General features: G+C 37.8%; 1 protein-coding gene across 1 annotated transcript in view; it reads right to left on the bottom strand.

Moving 5' to 3' along the window:
- The window catches only part of LOC131241439 (disease resistance RPP13-like protein 4), a 34,250-nt gene extending 12,921 nt beyond the window's left edge, over nt 1–21,329 (bottom strand). The window contains exons 1-2 of the mRNA XM_058240243.1: nt 21,226–21,329; nt 19,327–19,370 (exon numbers count right to left, since the gene is read on the bottom strand). Of these exons, the coding sequence (XP_058096226.1) occupies nt 19,327–19,370; nt 21,226–21,321 (140 nt within the window). The 5' untranslated portion in view covers nt 21,322–21,329. The remainder of the gene's footprint in view (nt 1–19,326; nt 19,371–21,225) is intronic.
- Between the last annotated feature and the right edge of the window lie 558 nt (nt 21,330–21,887).

Consider the following 21,887-nt stretch of genomic DNA (forward strand, 5'->3'; position numbering starts at 1 on the left):
TCGAGTTTTGCTCTAAGTCAGTGGACTTGCTGAGTTTCCTGTTATTGGCCAAGTTTTATACAATGTTCCTCTAACATAAACAAAGACCATGTCTCGAGTTTTGTTACAACACTCGCCAAGTTAAATCTAAATTCCCCATCTTGGAGACTTTTATGTTACTTGGGTGAATTTTATGGAGTGAAAAGCTATGGTGAAAAAAAAAAAATCATACGAACAAAGTAACTTGATCACAAGGTTACTTCATAGTCCACCTAATGTAACCGAGTTGTTATAAGAACATACCTTGTTAATATGGCTAGCGTTCATCCATGTAATAAATTATATGGTGTTTGTGTAGTATCTTAATGATAGATATGTTATGCCACCATTCTGCCTAGAGTAAATAATGGGCCCCAATGTTTTAGTCGATGCCCTATGAACTGAAATTGAGCCTAGAGAAAATTGATGAAGTTACACATCAACCACTCTCACCTTTACATCACCTAAGTAATCTTGAAGAGGCGTATCAAAAGGCTTTGAAAGTGGAAGGAAAAATTAAAAAAGGATTTCTTTTAGGCACTTTGAGAAAGATTCAAATGTTAGAACCTCCAAAGATAAGAAGGTTGTTACGCGGTCTACTGAATTTACAGACCGATATGATGGGAAGAAGACTAAGGACTGTACAATTATTCTACGTAAAAGAACTTGAGATAATACATGTTTTCAATGTGGAGAAAAAGAACATTTGGCTTATGATTGTACTCAAAAGAAGGTTAGCAACCAATTAAATCTAATAGATGAAAATGAAGATGCGATTGTTTATGATTGCGAAAATGACAATGAAGCCTCTCAAGACACCTAGTAAGAGGTATGTGATCCCGATAGTGGTGCCAAAAGTCTTGTGATAAGACGAGTTTTAACCGCTCCAAAAATCCAAGAAAATGACCATTGGTTACATGGAAATATTTTTCATACTTTTTACACCGCTTATGGCCAAAAATGTTTGGTTTTGATTGATTTGGGTAGTTGTGAAAATATGGTTGTCAAAGAAATGGTTGATAATTTATAGTTGAAAAGTTTTGTTGAAAAGCACCTCAGCGCCTACAAAATTTCTTAGTTCAAAAAGGGAGGTGAAGTACCTATCAATGAAAAGTGTTTGGTGAAATTTTCCATTGGTAAGTATTGTGATAAACATTGGTTAGATGTCTTACACATGAATGCTTACCATATTTTACTTGGCCGGCCATGGCAATATGATAGAAATGTTCATCATGATGGAAGAAAAAATGTTTATTCTCTTTCTCTTAATGGGGTAAAGTATGTATTAACTCCTTTAAAGGAAATTTCTTCTCGTATCCTCAAAGAGCAACAAGTTAATCTTTTGTCTCTAAAACATTTTGAAGAGACTTGTAGGGAAATAACCCATGTTTATACCCTTATAGCACAATATGTTCATAAGGAAGAAGTGAGAGAAATACCCAAATGCATGGTGAAACTTTTGGAACGAATTTTCGATGTTACACCCGGCAAGCTTCCGGATGGATTACCACCAATGCGTGACATCCAACACCCAATTGATTTGGTGCCGGGTGCCACATTGCCAAATTTACAACATTACCACGTGAGCCCTAAGGAGTATGCCAAACTCTAAAGGTAAGAGGAAGGACCATTAAAGAAATAACTTATCTAAGAAAGCGTAAGTTCCTGTGCGGTACCTGCCCTCCTCACTCCAAAGAAAGAAATGAACTTAGAGGATGTGTATTGATAGTCGACCTATCAACAAGATAACAATAACATACCATTTTCTAATTCCTAAACTTGATGATATATTAATTGGACATGTTATATGGTGCTCAAGTGTTTTAAAAAATTGACCTTAGAAGTGGGTACCATCAAATTCGTGTCCAACCGGTTAATGAATGGAAAACTGCTTTTAAAACTCGAGAATGCCTTTATGCATTGTTAGTCATGTAATTTGGATTGTCAAATGCACTTATCACTTTTATGAGACTCATGAATCAACTATTGTGGTCTTTTATTGAAAATTTTGTTCTTGTTTTCTTTGATGATATTCTTATATTTAGTTCTTCTAATGATGAACATACTATCCATGTGCATCAAATGTTTCAAGTTTTGCAAAGGCAAAAATTATGTCAACCTCAAAAAGTGTGTATTCATGACCAATAATGTAGTCTTTTTAGCCTATATTGTCTCATCTCAAAGTGTTAAGGTAGATGAGTAGAAGATCAAAGCAATTATAGAGTGGCCAACAACAAAACTAATTATCAAAGTGCGAAGTTTTCATGGCCTATCCACATTCTACCGATGGTCCATTAAGAACTTTGGTAGTATAATTGCCTCCTTGACCAATTGCATAAGTGCCAAGGACTTTACTTGGACTTAAGATGCACAAGAAAGCTTCAACTTAATCAAGGTAAAACTAACCAAAGTACCTGTTCTTGTCTTGCCAAATTTTAATAAGGTGTTTAAGATAGAATGTGATGCATAGCACATAGGTATTGGGGGTGTCTTAAGCCAAAAGGGACACCCAATTACTACTTTAGTGAGAAACTTAACGACGCTAAAAAATGTTATTCTACCTATGGTGTTGAGGTATATGCCATTGTGCAAGCCTTACGGTTTTGGCATACCACTTAATTCACAGGGAGTTTGTATTGAACTCTGATCATGAGGCTCTCTGTTTTCTCAATGCCCAAAAGAAACTTAATTCTAGGCATGCTAAAAGAATCTCTTATTTACAAGAGTATACCTTTATAATTCATCATAAGGCAGGTACCATGAATAAAGTTGCGAATGCGCTTAGTCAAAAATTGTATCTCCTCGAGACTATCTTTTAAGGTCATTAGATTTGATCCACTACCAATACATTACAAAAATGACTCATATTTTGAAAATGTTTGGGAATAGTGTAAAAATGGGAAAAATGAAAATTATTCATTACAAATAGGTACTTTTTTAAGGATAACTAATTATGCATTCCGGAAGGATCCCTATGACACCAAGTTATTATCAAATTACAAGGTGGTGGCTTGGGAGGTCACTTTGTTTGAGATAAAACAATTGATATGGTCCGTGAGCATTACTTTTGGCCAAAGTTGAACTAAGATATAGAACGATCCATTTGTACATCTACGACATGTGTCAAAGAACTAAGGGTAAGCAACAAGATGTTGTGGACTATGCCAACCCTTGCCTATTCCATCTCATCCATGGGAAAACATCAGTATGGACTCTATGCTTGGATTACCAAAAACACAACGAGGTTATGATTCTATATCTTCATGATAGTTGATCACTTTTCTAAAATGACCCATTTTATTCCATGCAGGAATGTTAGCAATGCCTCTCACATTGCTCACATCTTCTTTAAAGATATCGTCTGACTCCATGGTGTTTCTAGAACCATCACATTCGATCGAGACACAATTCATGAGCCACTTTTGGCGAACTTTGTGGAAACATATGGGAACCTAACTTCAATTCTTAAGTGCCTATCATCCATAAATTGATGGCTAAATTGTAGTTGTCAACTGGTCCTTTGGTGATCTACTCCAATACTTGGCAAGTGACCACCCACAACAATGGGATCTTGTCTTGCTTCAAGCTAAATTTTCCTACAATAACTCTAAGTATCGATTTACTCAAAAGACTCCATTTGAAGTGGTTTATGGAATAAATTCGAACCATATCTTAGACTGAGTACAAATTCCTAACCTAAGAAAGAGTAGTATGGAAGCCGAAGAACTTGTCGACTACATCCAAGAAGTACAAGAACAAGTTCGAGCTAACATCAAAAGTGCTAATGATTAGTACAGAGTAGTCGTTGATGTCCATCGCTGCCACTTTCAGTTCAAAGAAGGTGATTTGGTTATGGCATTCTTACAATTTCCAATGATTACTTATCACAAATTGAAGAACAAAAAAATTGGCTCTTGTTGTATCCTTAAGAAGATTGGGCTTAATGTGTATCGGCTTTAACTGCATGAGCAAATGGGAATTAGTCTCGTTTTTAACGTTGATGACCTTTATCCATTTCATGGTGATCCAATTCAACCTCCAGCAAGCCTTAAAGATTTGGGTATATATTTAACAATTGGTTCATCCGAAATCATTGACATTCTTGATGTACGGTTCATAAGTACAAGGCGAGGTACATACACCCAATATCTGATTCGATGGAAGAATAAACCTCAATCCAAAGATACTTGGATCAATGAAGAGGAGTTATAAAATCTTAATAAAGAGTTGTGGAAGAGGATGTCGAAACTGAACTCAAGAATGGGTTCTTTTGATGAAGGGGAGACTAATGCAGTAGCTGGCCTCTTGGAAGTGGGGCCCAATGGCTACCCCACCCCATTTAAAACTCCACATCCCTTCAATGTCTCCCCCCCTCCTCTCTCTCTCTCTCTCTCTCTCTCTCTCTCTCTCTCTCTCTCTCTCTCTCCCTCCCCCAAGTCCTATCTCTTTAGTCTCTTTACTCTTAGATCTTAGTCTCTTACTTTAGTTTACTTTCTAGTTCCTAATTACTTTTTAGTTTACTTTCTAGTTACTTTAGTTTACACACACCACCATCATATGTCGTGTATTGTCATCTTTATTTCACATCAATGCAATCAATCTTTCTTTCTTTTCTTTCCATTTCTTATTTGTATCCATTTTTCCCTTTTGTGTGTTGGATTAGAATCAATAAGATTATTATTCTAACTCACCTTTATAAGGTCAATGAAGACCCTCTTTATTTATTTATTTATTTTAAGAAAGGTCAGAGGCCACTTGTAACTGAGTTGCTATAAGAGGAAAACTACATCGAAAACTGGGCATGCACCTACTAAAAAGGAAAAAGGCCTCACTTTATAAACCCAGAAAAGATCTATACACACCATAATCTATGCACAAGGCTATATCCCAAAAGGGCCTAACTGCACAACCCCACATGCAATAAAAGACAAATGGATGAAGCACCCAACCTCCTAAGACCAATACTCACTAGCCTAGAACTAAGACAACCCTTCTTCCTGATCATTCTGACTCATGCATTGTCCAATGTGACTATGCCTCAGACCACTCTTGGAATTAAGCTCCTCTTTCCTCTATAAAGTCTATTTTCTATCCCACTATCCTGTAAAGTCAATTCAGACTCTTGGATCAATGTGATTTTGTCATGAAGCTTATCTAAAAATTGAACCTTCTTAGTAAATAGGCCAGATCAACACATGGTGGGGGTAGGATGAGAGAGCCTCCTTAGTATGTCTATTAACCAAAAATCCATCACACCCCTATGATTCATTTACATCTCTATTTCCTAGCATATGCATTCATTACATATTTAATAATCAATTTATGATTTTAAAAGTTTGGCAACAAATGTATAGATATATAAGTTAGAATTTCATGTTTTTACCATCCCATATTAGTAAAAGAAGGATTATGGAGTATGTTAACTACATATGTGGCATTATTTATTTTGTTTTATAGTCTCCAAACCATGAGGCCCATGACTGTGTAGTATGAGTCAAGAAATATAGTGATCCACAATTACCAATGGTTAGGTAGATTTGACCTCGACATAAACATGCACTAAATTACAAGATAAACTTTATATTCTACTAAATTTTTCTTATTTCGGGGGCATAAAGTCTCCATTATTGGGACAATGCATGTTTCAACATTATGGATATGGGTTTGTACCCATCTTACCTTTAAAAAAAAAAACAATAAGGAAGAGCTCCATCATAGATAAATAAGTGCCTAGGTATCAAAACTCTAACATATTTGAAGGAACATCATAAACGTCAGATTACTAATCATTTTATATTGATATCAACTAATAGTGTATTTTTTTCCTCACTGCTCTATTTTTAGACTTCCCATAAGTTAGACCATTTCATTGTCATTATCAGTATTACCTATTTTAGGTCAAATTGACAATGTCTCAATTGTGGATGTTTCATCCTCTACGGAGAATATGGTGAACTTAGAAAACTTGAATCCCCTAAATCATTCAAAGTATTGCACTAGCCATCTAAGATAAGGTTTCCTGTAGATCGATCGAGCAACTCTTTGTCTGTTCGACTATGTAACACCTCAAACTTTTCAATACCCGAGTATTAAAAGTTCTCGAGTGTTACCATAGAATTTAACCTACCATGTTCATGTGTGTAGTACCAATCTAGCTAACCTAACCTTACATCTATTTCTCAATGCGAATCTGATCATTGGAAATAGTCTCTATCCATAGAACAAGCCATTTGACCGTTAATTTTAATTCAAGACCAACCATTATATGATTTGACGTATATACCTTCCCTTGAATAAGTCAGCGAATTGCTCATTATCTGTAATGATCTAGATGTAAGTCTGTTTGTAAGAGTCATTTAGAAAGGTATATACAACCATGTAAAACTATTAGATTTCAAAAAACAATTAGATTAACAATATTTATGAAAATACCACTAGTTTAGACCTTAAGCTCCAGATCACAAGGTTCTCATGATCCATTTCATGCAAAACTTTATATCAGGCCTAATTATCATGAATAAACCGTACATGGAAAATTTTGGCCATTGGATCAACAAGATCAATGGCTAAAATGGATATCCACTCGAGTATGGCCCACCTAGCGTTAATTAGATCCACCATGAAACCCAAGTTTCCAACCTACATCAACGAACCAAGTTGACGGAGTAGATTAACCAAAACCCCTCTACTGGACACCGTATCGGGGTGCACGTGCACATTATACAGATAGTCACAGAACACTAGAGGTTAAAACCGGTCAAACCGACGTTTGATCGACAAAACCCAAAGAGAGAAATCCATCCAATTTTTCCCGGTTACAGAGCGTTTAAAAATGGAAGGCCCGATCGGACTTGATGTGGCCCACCATCACAAAAGACTGAAAACTGGGAAATCCGAACTGTCCATCATCCAACACTCCCAATTCCAACCAAGATGGGGCCATGCATAGGGAAATCAGGCACATACTCAGTAAACCCGCAAGCCACGATCGTGCGGTCCAACTTACCAAAATCGAAAATCTCCAATTCTCAGGTGTAGAAAATTCGTCCGCTCATCAATGATGGGACTCCGGATTCACCTCAAACAAGGAAAGGAAGCAATGAGAGAACATACACCTCTAGATTTCGCCAGTTTTCACGCTGCAACGCACGATGCAGCAGGGCTTTTTCCGTTCGCAGAGGATCTTGAGACCTCACACCGACCATCGATCTGATGGGCTAGATCAGGTTGGATGATGATCTAAATCCATTCAGAAGCCCCGCCTCGAGAGAAGGTGGGCCAAGCATAGATCCACCATTAAAGCAAGATCCATCTTCCTCGCACAATCACTAAACGGCGATGATTGCCTTGTTTCCAAAATAGAAATCAAGACGTCCCTCTCTGGACCATTCAAGTAGGAGACCACCCCCTGCATGTTAGAAAGAAATGATGAAGCAGATCTAAGCCGTAAACCTGCCCTCACCGCAAGCCAAGCTACGAAAGCTCCAACTGGCCTGCACAAACCACGAACCAGTTCAACCGGGCTCTCCCTTGTTGGACTGTGTACGAAGGCTTATAAAAGCCTGGCACGTAGAGAGCGAAAGAACCATGCCAGGAGAGAAAAGAAAGTGAGAGAGAAAAGAGGAGGAAGCACGTGAAAGAGAGGAGAAGAAGAAAAGAAAGAAACCCGATGTGAAAACCCATGCGCAATAGTCCAAGCCAGCAGTGTATGCTCCTTCCTTTCCCCTCCATTCTTATTTTCAGGATTTTCCCCTCCTACAAACTCCATAATCAATATAGTGAAGAGTTCTCCCTGATAAAATTGAGTTAACTCAGTGGAAAAACACACTGAGTCTTGAAAACTAGACAACATAACTTAGAGTCTCTAACGTTCATTATGGTTATAAAAATAAAAAAAAAATAAAAAAAACCAAGTAAATCACAATAAGGGATTAACTCTAAATTACCCCGAACGTTTAACTATAGAAGACATCCATGCAACTAAATGCGAGGGTTTTTCCTTTAAGCTTACTTTAATTTAAGTTGATGTGCTTTATCTTGCTTGTTACATGCTATTCTTTCATGATATTATGATTATCTCCCTACAGTTGTTAATTTACCACCAAAAATTATTTACCCTTTTAGGGTTATGGTATGATGTTAAGTACGAGTGATCTTTATGAATTTATGTGGGGTGATAGATACAAGCCTTGCCCTTACCTTTACTAATTTAGTTGAGTTAGCCTTACTACTCTCCTTTTATTGAGTTGGTCATTGCCACTCTCCTCTTTAATGAGTTGGTCATTACCACTCGCCTCTTTGTTGAGTTAGCTCTTGCTACTCTCCTCTTTATTGAGTTGGCCATTACCATTCTCCTCTTTATTGAGTTGGCCATTGCCACTCTACTCTTTGTTGAGTTAGTCATTGCTACTATGTCCTTTATTATGTTAGATTTGTGCTATTTACCTTTATGACTTGGGCATGTATCTTGGAATTCCAAAGCTCCCATGATTCAATGGATTTTCCTCTTTAGTACAAGTACTATGTTGGGAATCAGACTTCTAGCGATCAAAATAAATATCATGTACATAATGCGGTTCCGGTAGTAGCCTTTGGGGCGACCCGTAATTCCATGTTTCATGAGTAGTGGTGCACAAATTGATGTAAGTAATTCACAATGCATGTTACATCACCTCCGGGATTAGATGTCACAAATAGTCACTCTATAAACAAATCGTGTCACATAATTCATCCAGTCATGTGTTACGTTGTCTTGGGATAACCACGTAAATCCATGTTAAACATAGGACACGCCAGCGAATCTCCGTAAAATGGGATGCGAGGTGAGCCAAATAACTCAAAATCATTTTTCACATTGTGGCGATCGCTAAGTGTGATGAACCGTATATACTTTGTTAGGTATGCATCTCATGTAGATTGCTTATGCATATTGATACCTCTTGTAGTTGTGAAATACGAGACGTATCAGAACATTTACATTGCTTTTATGAATCTCTTGAATTGTTGTTAATCTTAAAGGATAACCATCACTATGAGTAGAGCGTTGACCCTCTCCAACCGTACAGATCATACAGGTGATGTACAGATTGAAGACATAGAGGATCATCTCCATATAGAAGGTTATACTAAAAGAATAAGAAGATAGTTCTATGATTTAGATTTATATTCTGTTGCGAACTCGATAATATAATAATCTCTCATCAAGAAGGCATTTGATAATTTGTTGAATTCTTTACTTTGATGAAATAATAAATACAGTCGATTTTATTCTCATGAATGGTTACATCATGAATATAACTAGATGTGATCTAAATGAAAAAAATGGTGTAATTTTTAAAGCATCCAATTCATTCAATTATTAACACCTGGTTTTCTCGGGCACGAGTATAAACTCTAGCTGTAAAAAATCGGGATGTTACAATTGGTATTAGAGTATGAGAATGAAATTAACTGGGCCTGAGGGAGTAGACCACCATAACTTTACGCGATTAGGACATATAATGAACTAGATACATACACTCAATTGAATTCCTAAAAGAACTAGGGAGTTAAGAAATTAGAAATTCATATTCAGGTTCCCCATTGAAAATAGCAAGTTAGACGTGAAATTTAGAAACTACTAATCTAAATACCCTGGGATAAATCCCCAAAATTCTAAATAAACTTTTCTAATCTAAAAGACATCCTTAAATGTAGTCACAATCAAGAAGAATAAGTTTCCCTTATGGGAATATATATTTTCTAATTATTCCAGAATTTTTAACTATTTTGATGAAATTTTGACAAGTTGTGAAATCTCCACTAGTTAACAGAAAGAATACACATCAAAAAATTTTGAAAATTTTCTAATAGATCACTTAGGTCTCTATTAACCATCTTCTAAATTTTCATCTTGATCAGGTTTGTAAAAAATTCAATAAAAATCCGACAATAACAAAAATTCGGTAGAAATTACTGCTAGACAACAATCTTTTATACACCTCAAAAGGGTGAAACACTCCCCAAACCATAGAATCATGCCTCGTGGATTTTTCTAGAGTCTCAAGAATAAGTCCGAGGTTTAATTTCCAAATTTTGATTAAATTGGACGCACGGATCATAAATTAAAATTCTAAGAGTGACAGGCTGTCAATATAAAACGATTTTGGGAATTTACAACTGTTCATATAAATGATGACATTGAATCTTAGGTTCAACAAGGAATGGATAATTTGGCTTATCCTTTACAAAACTTAGGAAACTTTTATGGCGAAAATGAAATTTTATCGTATTCCCTAAGGATTTAAAATAATCAGGACCATGGATTTACGAACCATATTCAAGCAAAGCATAAGCGGTGATGTTTAATTTCCATCCAATCTATTCATAAAGTTACATTGTAGTGTCCTGATTTCCATGTAGCCAATTACACGCACATCTAGACATATGCATCTACCTCACGAGGAATATAGTAAAACATTAAACATAGTGAATTAGTGTAAATGGAATAAGTAAAAAAAATTTGGGGACTAAATTTTATTTAAGGGGGATAAATAATAACACCCCGAATTTTTCAATACCTGAGTATTGAAAGTTCTCGAGTGTTACCATAGAATTTAACCTACTAGATTCATGTGTGCGGTACCAATCTAGCTAACCTAACCTTACATATATTTCCCAATATGAATCTGACCATTGGGAGTAGTCTCCATTCACAGAACAAGCCATCTGACCGTTAATTTTAAGTCAAAACCAATCATTATGTGATTTAATGTATGTACCTTCCCTTGAATGAATCGACGAATAGCTTATTATTTGTAATGATCTAGATGTAAGTCCGTTTGTAAGAGTCATTTAGAAAGGTGCATACAACCATGTAGAACTATTAGATTTCACGAAACTCTTAGATCAGCAATATTAACGAAAATGCCACTAGCTTAGACCTTAAGCGCTAGATCACAAGGTTCTCATGATCCGTTTCATGCGAAACTTATATTAGGCCTAATTATCATAAATAAACTGTAAATGAAAAATTTCGGCCACTAGATCAGTAAGATTAATGGCTAAAATGGATATTCACTTGAGTATGGCCCACCTAACGTTAATCAGATCCACCATGGAACTCAAGGTTCCTACTACAAAAACGAACCAAGTTGACGGGGTAGATTAACCAAAACCCCTATACTCGACACTGTACCAGGGTGCACGTGCACATTATATAGATAGTCGTGGAACACTAGAGGTTAAAACCAGTCAAACCAATGTTTGACCAACAAAACCTGAAGAGAAGAATCCACTCCCATTTTCCCGCCCGACAACAGGTTTAAACGGACAACCCCCATGTGTGGCTGATGTGGCCCACCATCACGAAATACTGAGAAGCTGGGAAATCCGAACAGTCCATCATCTAGCATTCCCAATTCCGACCAAGATGGGGCCATGCACAAGGAAATCAAGCACGCACGTCGCACCTGATCGTGCGATCCAACTTACCAAGATCGGAAATCTCTGGTTCTCAGATGTAGAAAATCCATCCGCTCATCAAGGATGGGGCTCCAGATTCACCTCAAACAAGGAAAGGAAGTGATGAGAGAACATACACCTCCCAATTTCGCCGGTTTTCACGCCGCAGCACACGGTGCAGCAAAGCTTTTTCCGTTCACAGAGGATCTTGCAACCTCACACCGACCATCGATCTGATGGGCTAGATTAGGTCGGATGATGATCTAAATCCATTAAGAAGCCCCGCCTCGAGAGAAGGTGGGCCAAGCATAGATCCACCATTGAAGCAAGATCCATCTTCCTCGCATAATCGCTAAACAGCGATGATTGCCCTGTTTTCAAAATAGAAATCAAGACATCCCTCTCTGGACCATTTAAGTAGGAGACCACCCCCCTACACATTAGAATGAAGCGATGAAGCATATTTGGGCTGTAAACCTGCCCTCACCGCAAGCCAAGCTGCGAAAGCTCCAACTGGCTTGCGCAAACCATGAACAAGTTAGACTGGGATCTCCCTTGTTGGACGGTGTACGAAGGCTTATAAAAGCCTGGCACATAGAGAGTGAAAGAACCACGCCAGGAGGAAAACGAAAGTGAGAGAGAAAAAAGGAGGAAGCACGTGAAAGGGAGGAGAAGAAGAAAATAAGGAAACCTGGTGTGAAAACCCATCCGCAATAATCCAGGCCGGCAGTGTAAGCTCCTTCCTTTCCTGTCCATACTTATTTTTAGGATTTTCCCCTCCTATAAACTCCATAATCAATATAGCGAAGAGTTCTCCCTAATAAAACCGAGTTAACTCGGTGGAAGAACACATCGAGTCTTAAAAACTAGACAGTGTAACTTAGAGTCTCTAACGTTCATTATGGTTAAATCTAAAAAATAAAAAAAAAATCACAATAAGGGATTAACTCTAAATTACCCCAAACGTTTAACTATAGAAGACATCTAGGCAACCAAAGGTGAGGGTTTTTCCTTTAAGCTTGCTTTAATTTAAGTTGATGTGCTTTATCTTCTTGTAGTTGTAATAAGCTCCCATTGAGAGGGCATTTGATAATTTGTTGAATTCTTTACTCTAATGAAATAATAAATACAATCGATTTTATTCTCGTGAATAGTTACCTTCACGAATGTAACTAGATGTGATTTAAATGATATATATAAGCGATTTTTAAAGCATTTAATTCATTCAATTATTAACACTCGGTTTTCTCGGGCACGAGTATAAACTCTGGCCATGAAAATTCGGGATGTTACAGACTAGGTATCATATTTTTGGATGGACCTTATGACATCTTTCTAGTCAAGCGGTTATATAGTTGCATAAGATATTGTCTCTATGCCCCATGATTGACAGCCGCTAAAGGCGATGGGATGAGCTTGTCCCCCAGCTATCACAGCCCTTTGATAACCTTGGGGAACGACCAATGCCATGAGAGGTTTCCCTCCGAGGTTCTCGGCCGTTACGTAATCATTCTATGACATCCACGAGATGCCCCCTCCCCAAAAAATTAAAAAAAAAATAAAAAAAATAAAATATTGATGCTAACATAGAATTGCCCTCATGGTATATGTAAATTCTAAGGGCTCACAAATTCTGATTGGTCATATTATCGACCTTTTTGGTTGTTTCTCCTAGCTACTAGTAGGGGTGATATCGGTAAACCTAGCTAACCCTTGTAAGGGGTTCAATTGGGCGTTCTGCCTCTAGTTTCACAGGAAACCTATAAGTACCTTGAATGTTCATAAACATCAAAAGTCTTTCAAAAAAAGTTTCAAGTGCTCTAGTTAACAACTCTGCTTGGGCCTTCTTAGCCACTACGATCTGTCGAAGATCTCCTCACAAGCTGAGGAAATGATTCTCAACATCTCTAAGGGCCAATCGTTGTGAAGAAGATCCTGTACACACATTAACAACTTTCAACTCCTCTTCTTCATCTTATGGTTCCCCTTAACTTCAGTGAGAGAATTAGCGTTTCTTACTCTTCCTATCATCTTTCTTAATTGAGAAATGTTAAAGATAACACACCATGTTCCACAAGGTGTAACAAAAAAAATGTTATTCAATCAAACATGAGGCTATATGTGTTAATGAATAGCTTACATTCGATCAAACGTGTGTGATTAGGATAGTGCGGGCGTGTCAGAGTCATACTCGACTCGAGTTCAATTGAACATTTGTGACCCTGCAGTCGTAGGATTATACTTATGAAGGTTGACCTGACTGTCTAGCTACCAATGTTGCGGTGATCAAACAATTTAGAAGGAGAGAGTTAGTCCTTCTGAATGGATTAATTCTTTTTTCCTTGAGCCAAGGATATTTCTTTTAAGAGTGATCATAAGCCCTAGGTTTCTCGATAATGCAGGAATGGATGGGAATAATTAAAAATTAAATACGGAATCTTGGATTTTATTGATTCATAATTGAAGCCTAGTACAATTAGCATAATCATAAAATAAATAGAGGAAAAAAAAATCCTATGATTGCCTGTATGGACAAACAGACAAGGCGATGGTCAGCAGGATGTGATTGGGGTATGATCTTCCAAGTAAGGACTCGGTTGATCAGGGTCAAATGAAGGTAGGTCATGGATATTTACACTACTCTTGTGTGTACTACAATGATCGCGTTAGACAATAACAATCTAAACTATCCTATACTTCAGATATTCTATAGTAGGGCTAGATAGAAGTGGAGGAATCTAAAGCTAAAAGCTAAGATAAGAAGCGATATGCTGTGTAGAGAGATTGTGTTTGGCAATGGCCATGAGCTCTTCATGAGGTGCTCCTTTTATAGATTTGAGAGGGTGATGATCCGTATCAGGATCTATAACACCCTGACCTTAGGCGTTACCCTAAAAATTTTCAAGTAAAGTATGTGTATGCACGTGTACACACGCATTTGAAACTCTATAACTTAAAGAAATTATAAGTGAAAGTTTAATCCATAAACACAAACCTTAATAACACTTTATACGAGATTGAAATCAACTGCATGAGGGACCCAAGTCATCCTATCCTCTGTCTGTCCAATCCCTTAGGTCTGAGGCAATCAAAATCCTTCCCTAATCATTAGAATAGACCTTCCATATGAAAATAATCTATAGAAAACACAAACCAACCCTTAAGACTAGAGTTGTACACGAGTCGAGTTAGCTCGATCAGCTCACTCTACTCGACTCCGAAAAGCTCGACTCGCCTCGGCTCCAAATTAGATTCGAATTGAATCAAGCTAGTTTTTTGGAGCTTGAAAAATTTTTGAGCCGAGTTCAAGCTTGTCCAAGCCATGCATAGCAGGCAAAAGATCAACGCATAAAATCAGTGGTGGAATCTTGAGTTTAACGTAGGTGACCATGTGTTCTTAAAGGGCATGATGAGATTCGGCAAGAGAGGGAATCTTTTATGCCCTACTTCATCAATCCCTTCCAAATTTTGGACCGAGTCAGAGCAGTGGTGTACCGCCTCGCCTTGCCATCAAGCTTAGAAAATATACACAATGCCTTCCACATATCTCTGCTAGAAAAATTACGTGTCGAACCCTTCTCGTGTTATTCAATGGGAGCAGGTAGACCCATGAGACGATGCCTCCAACGTTGAACATCCTGTCTACATTCTAAATCATAAAGAGCATATCCTTTGAACCAAAATGATCCCGCTGGTCAAAGTCCTATGGTTGTGACACATAGCAATGCGACCTGGTAGCACAAAGCAGAAATTGGGAGAAATACCCTCATTTATTTAGTGAAGCTACTCAAGTAATCTCAAGGTGAGGTTTTCTTTTAGGGGGGTAGACTGTAACACCCAGGCCATCCAATACTCAGGAATTGGATGACCTCGAGCGTTACCCTAATTTTTTTTTTTTAGGAATATATGCGTCCGCAGTATATACATGTGTTGAAAACTCAAGAACTTAGAGAACTTGTAAGTGAAACCTTAATCTAAAAATATAAATCTCAATAACACTTTGCACAAAACTGAAATCAACTGCATGAGGGGACCCAGATCATTCGATCCTCCATCCATCCAGTCTCTTAGGTCCAAATCATTCAAAATCCTCCCCTAATCACTTGAATATACCTTCCATACATAAATAACTTATACAAAACACAAATCAACCCTTAAGACCAAGAATGGTGGTTATACTAAAAGAAGAATCAATGCTCTGTCTGTCCGACCAACAAACCTTTTGGTTTGACTATCTTGAGTAAGCAGAAAATAAAAAACCATGTTCTGTTGATTCAACCAACAGTAGTCATCGATCCAATTGACAGAGCACGTTAAGTCATGAAAAACTCACATGAGAGTTGTCCATTTGGGGGACCTTATGGGTATAAATCTCCATTTTTCCCATTTGTTTAAACCCACCAAACCTAAGAATTTGAGAGAGAAATAATTAGAAATCAAGATAGAAAGTGAGAGGGGGGAAGTAGGTTTGCCGATTTGGATCGATCATCTTCGTATTTAGGCTGTGTAAGCTACCTAGAGTCTTTCTCTAGCTAAAAACCTTCGATTGTAGGCTAGATTCACCCTCATTAGCTAGGTAAGAGGTCTTCTAACCATGCTTGTGTCTTTATCTAATTTCCTAACCATTTAAAGCTAGTTAGGTTAGTAATCTTTTGTAATCCTCCGAATCTCGGAAGCTCTGAGCCGTTTTTTAGAATGATTCCGTGAGGCCTTCAGTTTCCGTCGAGCACAGGCCCCATTCATCGAATCGAGTCGGGGATTGTTCAAATTAAGGTAGGTAAGCACATAAATTCTTATTAGAAGTTTAATTAAGATAAAATCTAAGTTATTAATGATAGATTACCATTAACTTAGGGTTTGGAGCTTTCCTCAAAATTTCTACGCCTATGCGACATCTGAGTCAAGGGATTCTAACTCTAAGGTGGAGATCTAACCTCTAAACTTTCCTATGACATTTTTAGCCTACTAATAGTCTCAATATGGAATAATCTTATTATTTGACTTGTGAATCATGCACTAACCCTTGTAATCCATATGCATTATAAGTGTAAATTCAAGGATGATTTGGTAGAATCCTTAACTTTAGACACTTCAGTATGAACTCATAAATGTTAGATCATTTGTAGGTTGACTCACACATGTGCTCTCCTTGGAATGCTCAAATCGATTAAATATGACATCGCCTCCTAGGATTCACATGAACATAACTTATAACATTCTCTAGTGTAAGTTATATGTGTTTGCATGCTAAAATGTTAGGTTCAGGAAAATGTGCCATTTGGAATCCATTCGCATGATTTGGGAAATTATGGGAAGTTGTCGATTGAATCATGGGAATCCGAATTGCCATATTTATGATATTTTGAAATATTATACAATTTATGTTTGGAATGGTAATATTGAAATTGTGTTTTGTATGGTTGTAACATATACATGAGATTGTACCTCGAACTATTGATCATCTTGTATACTAGATAAATGAAATTTGGTTGTAGACTTACCATCTTTGTGAAATATTGTTCCTTATGTGGCTTTGTTAGGTGGAATCCCCTCTATTGTACTCTTAAACAGACTTGGTGCCTAGTTGGCTTGTTGGGAGGAACCCATTGTTGGAATTAGGTATAAACTTGTGATGGTAAGGTCTACTTGTTGGATCACAATTTGCCACTAGTTGTAGAGGTTTTACATAAATGGATCGTTTGTAAACTGGACTAATAAAGGTTGGATTAATCATGCATTCATAGCACGTGAGGGTTATTAGGTGCCTAGTCATTGTTGATGCACATGCCTTTGAGTATTTTCACTGGTGACTAGTGCATTGTACAAATGTCCATTTTGGGAGTGATATCCATTATTGATACACGTGCATTTAAATATTTTCCCTAGTGGTTAGCCACTCATATGTTGCATGGTGGATAGTTATTGTTGATGCATGTACCTTGCATATTGTTGTTGGTGACTACCCCCAAAGTCAGATGGATGTGCATCCCCAGGCTAATATACATTCATGCATCCAAGCATTTAAATAAGGTCACATTATGATTGCCACTATGTTGTATACTTTTTCATCTAAAACAATGCTTGATTAACATGTTGCTATATAATCTTGAAGGGATTTCTCACTGAGCTAGCCGCTCATGTGCTTCGAATTTTACAATCGTATAAATGGTGTAGGTATAGAGCGAGGCAAGGAGCCCGTCGATGTTCCGGGGGAGGTTGGTGAGGAGCATGGTGGCGAGGAGCCATGCGCTAGTGTGCCTGAGCTATATAAGCTCAACCAATAGACCCCTAGCTCTATCCTTTTGATAATTCTTGTGTCTCATACATAGTTTATTGGTGTCTGTACAGCTGCAACTAAGGGTATTCTTTTGGATTGTATGTTTTTGGATGCTAGTCTTGATAATGTTCAACTTTGTTACTTTACTTATCTTTGATACCCGTTGTTTAGATGAACGTGACTCTAATTTATATGAGTGCTAATCTGACTATATGACACGTAGAAAACATACCCATGTATGGTATTTCATGGTGTGACACTCGAATTTCCATTATAAAAGTGTTGTAATCAAACAGTGAAAACTATAACGTCACAGGATTTCCTTACCAACCTAGTTATAGAGATCCTTAAAGGTTATAGGATCAATACATGTCCTAACCGAACTCAGATTCCTCATTGCATCTTTTGCTTTTCTTATGTTTTGGGAGAAATTTGCTTCTCAAACCTTTATGGTTGTTGTGAAAGCACCGATCGTCCCTATCGGAAGTTACCCATTTTGTCATGATTGTGTGAGATGCCCTCACTCAGTATATCTAGATTGCGATCTCGGCGGGTCTTTATAAGCTTGTCGAGTACGCTACTTGGACCACATGTGCCACTTGTGTGAGAGCTACGTGTCTTTCATTGTCGTGTTTCATTTGTGAGCATGTGCACAGATCTAAATTGTTCTGCTTTTGGTAGGTGACGTGTTATCAAATGATAAATGAGGCGAAAGATATACTTGAAGTATGAGTAGAATTTCATCTATTATTTGTAAGTAGTGCTAACATATGGCGGCATCTCAATATTGGTCCACGTGACGTGCCAGGACAAGTATAAATATGATGCCAGATTAGAGGTCAAGATCGGGCAGAGAAAAATAGGTCCAGTCAAACTTGACGCATGCATCTACTAACTTATATTTCTGAAGAAACACTTTCGCTTGAGGATGCTAGCCGCGCTCAATCTATGAATTATAAAATGGACGGTTATCACGAAAAATTCCAGCATCCAGAGCCGTAAGATCATCTGATCGCCATGATTTTTCGTTTAGTAGCCTGCCAACACTCGGATTCAAATGAATCCACTGTCCATGTTTGGATTGCTATATGTAAAACAAAGCGACTAGTCGTACTGTGAACCTAGAATACAACTAGCATGGGCATGTCTCACTTGTAGCTAGGTTGCAAAGAAGAAACCGTGCAACTTGTTGCATGTGGGGGCCACCGTGGTATTTTTATGGCATTTAACCATTCATCAAATTTGCCCCACCATAAAAATAGAAAGGGCCCAAAAATCATCCTCATCCAACCTTCAGGCTGGCCGGCCACCACATGAATTTGGAAGTTTGTGGGTGGTTGTTCATTGTTTGTTCAGTGTAGAGGTCAGACCCGCTGATTTTAGAGGCATACCATCTTCACAGTGGGAAAAATCTTCTTCGTGGGTTGGATTTCCTCAAACACAGCAAGCACGCCCAAGAGGCAGCTAGTTGTACGGTTTTCTTATATACAGCTAGCTGTGGGTGGTTTTCTTATACACAGCTAGTTGTGGGTGAGACGTGGTTGTATAATATCCCTTCCCTTATAATAAAGTAGTAGAATGAATCATACCTGAACGAATAGAGAGCTTGTAAAAGAAAGATGGAAGTTGGCCTCTGCAATTAGTCGAAGACTCAATGAGATTGGAAATGACAATGGCCAAGGGAACGAGATGCTAGGCTAGGAATCTATCTATATGAGGTGCACTTAAGGAATCTATCAGTTGCAATGTACATGCAAGGAATTTATCAATATTTATCAAAAAGCATATAAAGCACTTTTTAAATTCGAAGTGTTTTGAATTTGAAACATGTTGAGGATTGTTGTATTTAAAATGTTTTTTTTTTTTTTAATCGAAGGTTATATTTGAAAAAAAAAATTAAAAAAATCCTTGTTTATTTTGGTTTGCAAAAATTATTTTTATCTTTTTAGTGACTCTTGTTGTCCCATATCGAAAATGAACATTGAAAATTTTTAGTATATAAGTAATGTGAGTTGTAGAAGACTTGAGCCACTAAAGAGTCATGAATGTTTGGGTTGGATCATTTTTTTGCAATGTGTCAAGTTGTGTTGACATGTGGCTGTGTGTGCATACATATACGCCGGGCCAGGTCTAGGTCAAGGTTTATGTGCAAACTCTAAGAGTACACTTGCATCTTCTATTTTATAATTTTTTAATCTAGAGATGCAACTATTCGGATATATGGTTGCATTGGTTGGATTTAAATCCATCGTACTTCACCCATTTGAAATGGTGCTTTGGGCACCTAATCAAAGTCTTTTCATAGACTTGCCTCTAATCCATTTTCAATATATACAAAACAATTTTCCCTTCCCCTACTTGAAAAGTCTCTACTTCATTGTTGTTTCTGCAATTGAGTTTGTAGCCAAGTCAACTCATTTCGGGTTTAAAGTTCTACAAGCTAGTTCAAGCCCATGTACAATAAGTGCATTATTGGGATCGGGTCATACTCGTTGTATACTAGAGGCTAATTACCCATGACTTATGTTGCACTTGGGATGCAATTCAAGGAGGGCAAATTTGGTTTCAAGCCAAGTGACTCGGTCACGCCTCGATTCAAACAAGTAAGTCTTTCTTTAATGCTTATTTTTAATCTTTTGTTTCATTTCTATTTTCTATTTTCAGAAAATTTGTCTACTATTTTCAATAATCACATCCAGCATAGGACCACCAGATTGCAATAGTTTTATTATGGTGATGAAAGGAGATTAAACTCAATCTTATAGTATTAACGACTTTGGACATGTTGGAAGATCGCACCATCAAACAACATCAGTGAAAGATGCAAGAATCACATCAGTCAAATGATTTACGATCCCACAATACGATGCAAGATTGTAGGGTCAAGATCGAGCGAGAAAAATAGGTCCAATCATAAACTGGATGCATCTACTAATGGAGAGATGCCTAGGATTCTTTATATTTCTGAAGAAACTCTTTAGCTAGACAATGCTAATCTATGAATGATAAAATGGACGGTTGTCACAAAAAATTCCAACATCCAAAAGCTGTAAGATCATCTGATCGCTGTGATTTTTCATTTAGTGGCCCACCAACACTCGGATTCAAATGAATCCACTGTCCAAGTCCATGTTCTGATTGCCACATATGAAAAAAGCAACTAGCTGTACTATGATCCTACAATATTACAATGTCTCACCAGCAGCCAACTAGTTGCATGTGGGGCTCATCGTGGTTTGTTTATGGCATTTAATCATTCATCAGATTTGCCCCACCGTAAAAATGGAAAGGCCCAAAAATCATTCTCATCCAACCATCAGCCCAAAAATCATTTGCCCCACCGTAACCGCGGCTTGAATTTGTAGGTTCATGGCAGGTTGTCCATTGTTTTAGTAATACATTATTCTTATATACAGCTAGCTGCATGTGAGACATTGAGGTTGTATAATAAACCTTTTCCTATAATAGAGTAGTATAAAGAAGCGCACCTGAACGAATAGAGAGCTCGTAGAAAGAAGAAGATGGAAGTTGCCTTCTGCAATCAGTCGGAGACTCGATGAGAATGGAAATGGCCAAGCCGCCATATAAAGCACTTTTCTAAGAGAGCGGAGAAGGTTGGCTAGGGATCTATCCATCTGAGGTGCACGCAGGGGATCTACCAGTTGCACTGTACACGCAAGGAATTTATTAATCTCTCGCTAAAGAATAATATTTTCCTTTGAGGGAGGGAAATGCCTACATTTGAAACCTTCCGGACGTCCACTATGATGTTTATACGCCACCATCCAGACCGTTGCTAAGGGTAGATTTCTAACAAACATCACGGTGGGCCACACCTAACTTCCGATGATAGTAAGTTCTAGAGTCGCATCCCGGACGCGGATTGCGTCCTACCCCCGCCAGGACGAATCCGTTCGGGCAGGGCTCTGTGGGGCTCACCGTGATGTAAGTGTTTTATCCACGCAGTTCATCACTTTTCTCAGATCATTTTAAGGTATGCTTATAAAATTGAAACAGTTCCACAGATCCAGTGGACCACACCGGAGGAAGGTGCACTGATAATGACATCCACCGTTGAAAACTTTCTAAGGGCCACCGTGATGTTTTTTATCATAAAACCTATTAATAAGGTCATGTAGACGTGGATGAA

Source organism: Magnolia sinica, chromosome 1 (genome assembly GCF_029962835.1).
Source record: "Magnolia sinica isolate HGM2019 chromosome 1, MsV1, whole genome shotgun sequence".
In the NCBI taxonomy this organism is placed as follows: Eukaryota; Viridiplantae; Streptophyta; class Magnoliopsida; order Magnoliales; family Magnoliaceae; genus Magnolia; species Magnolia sinica.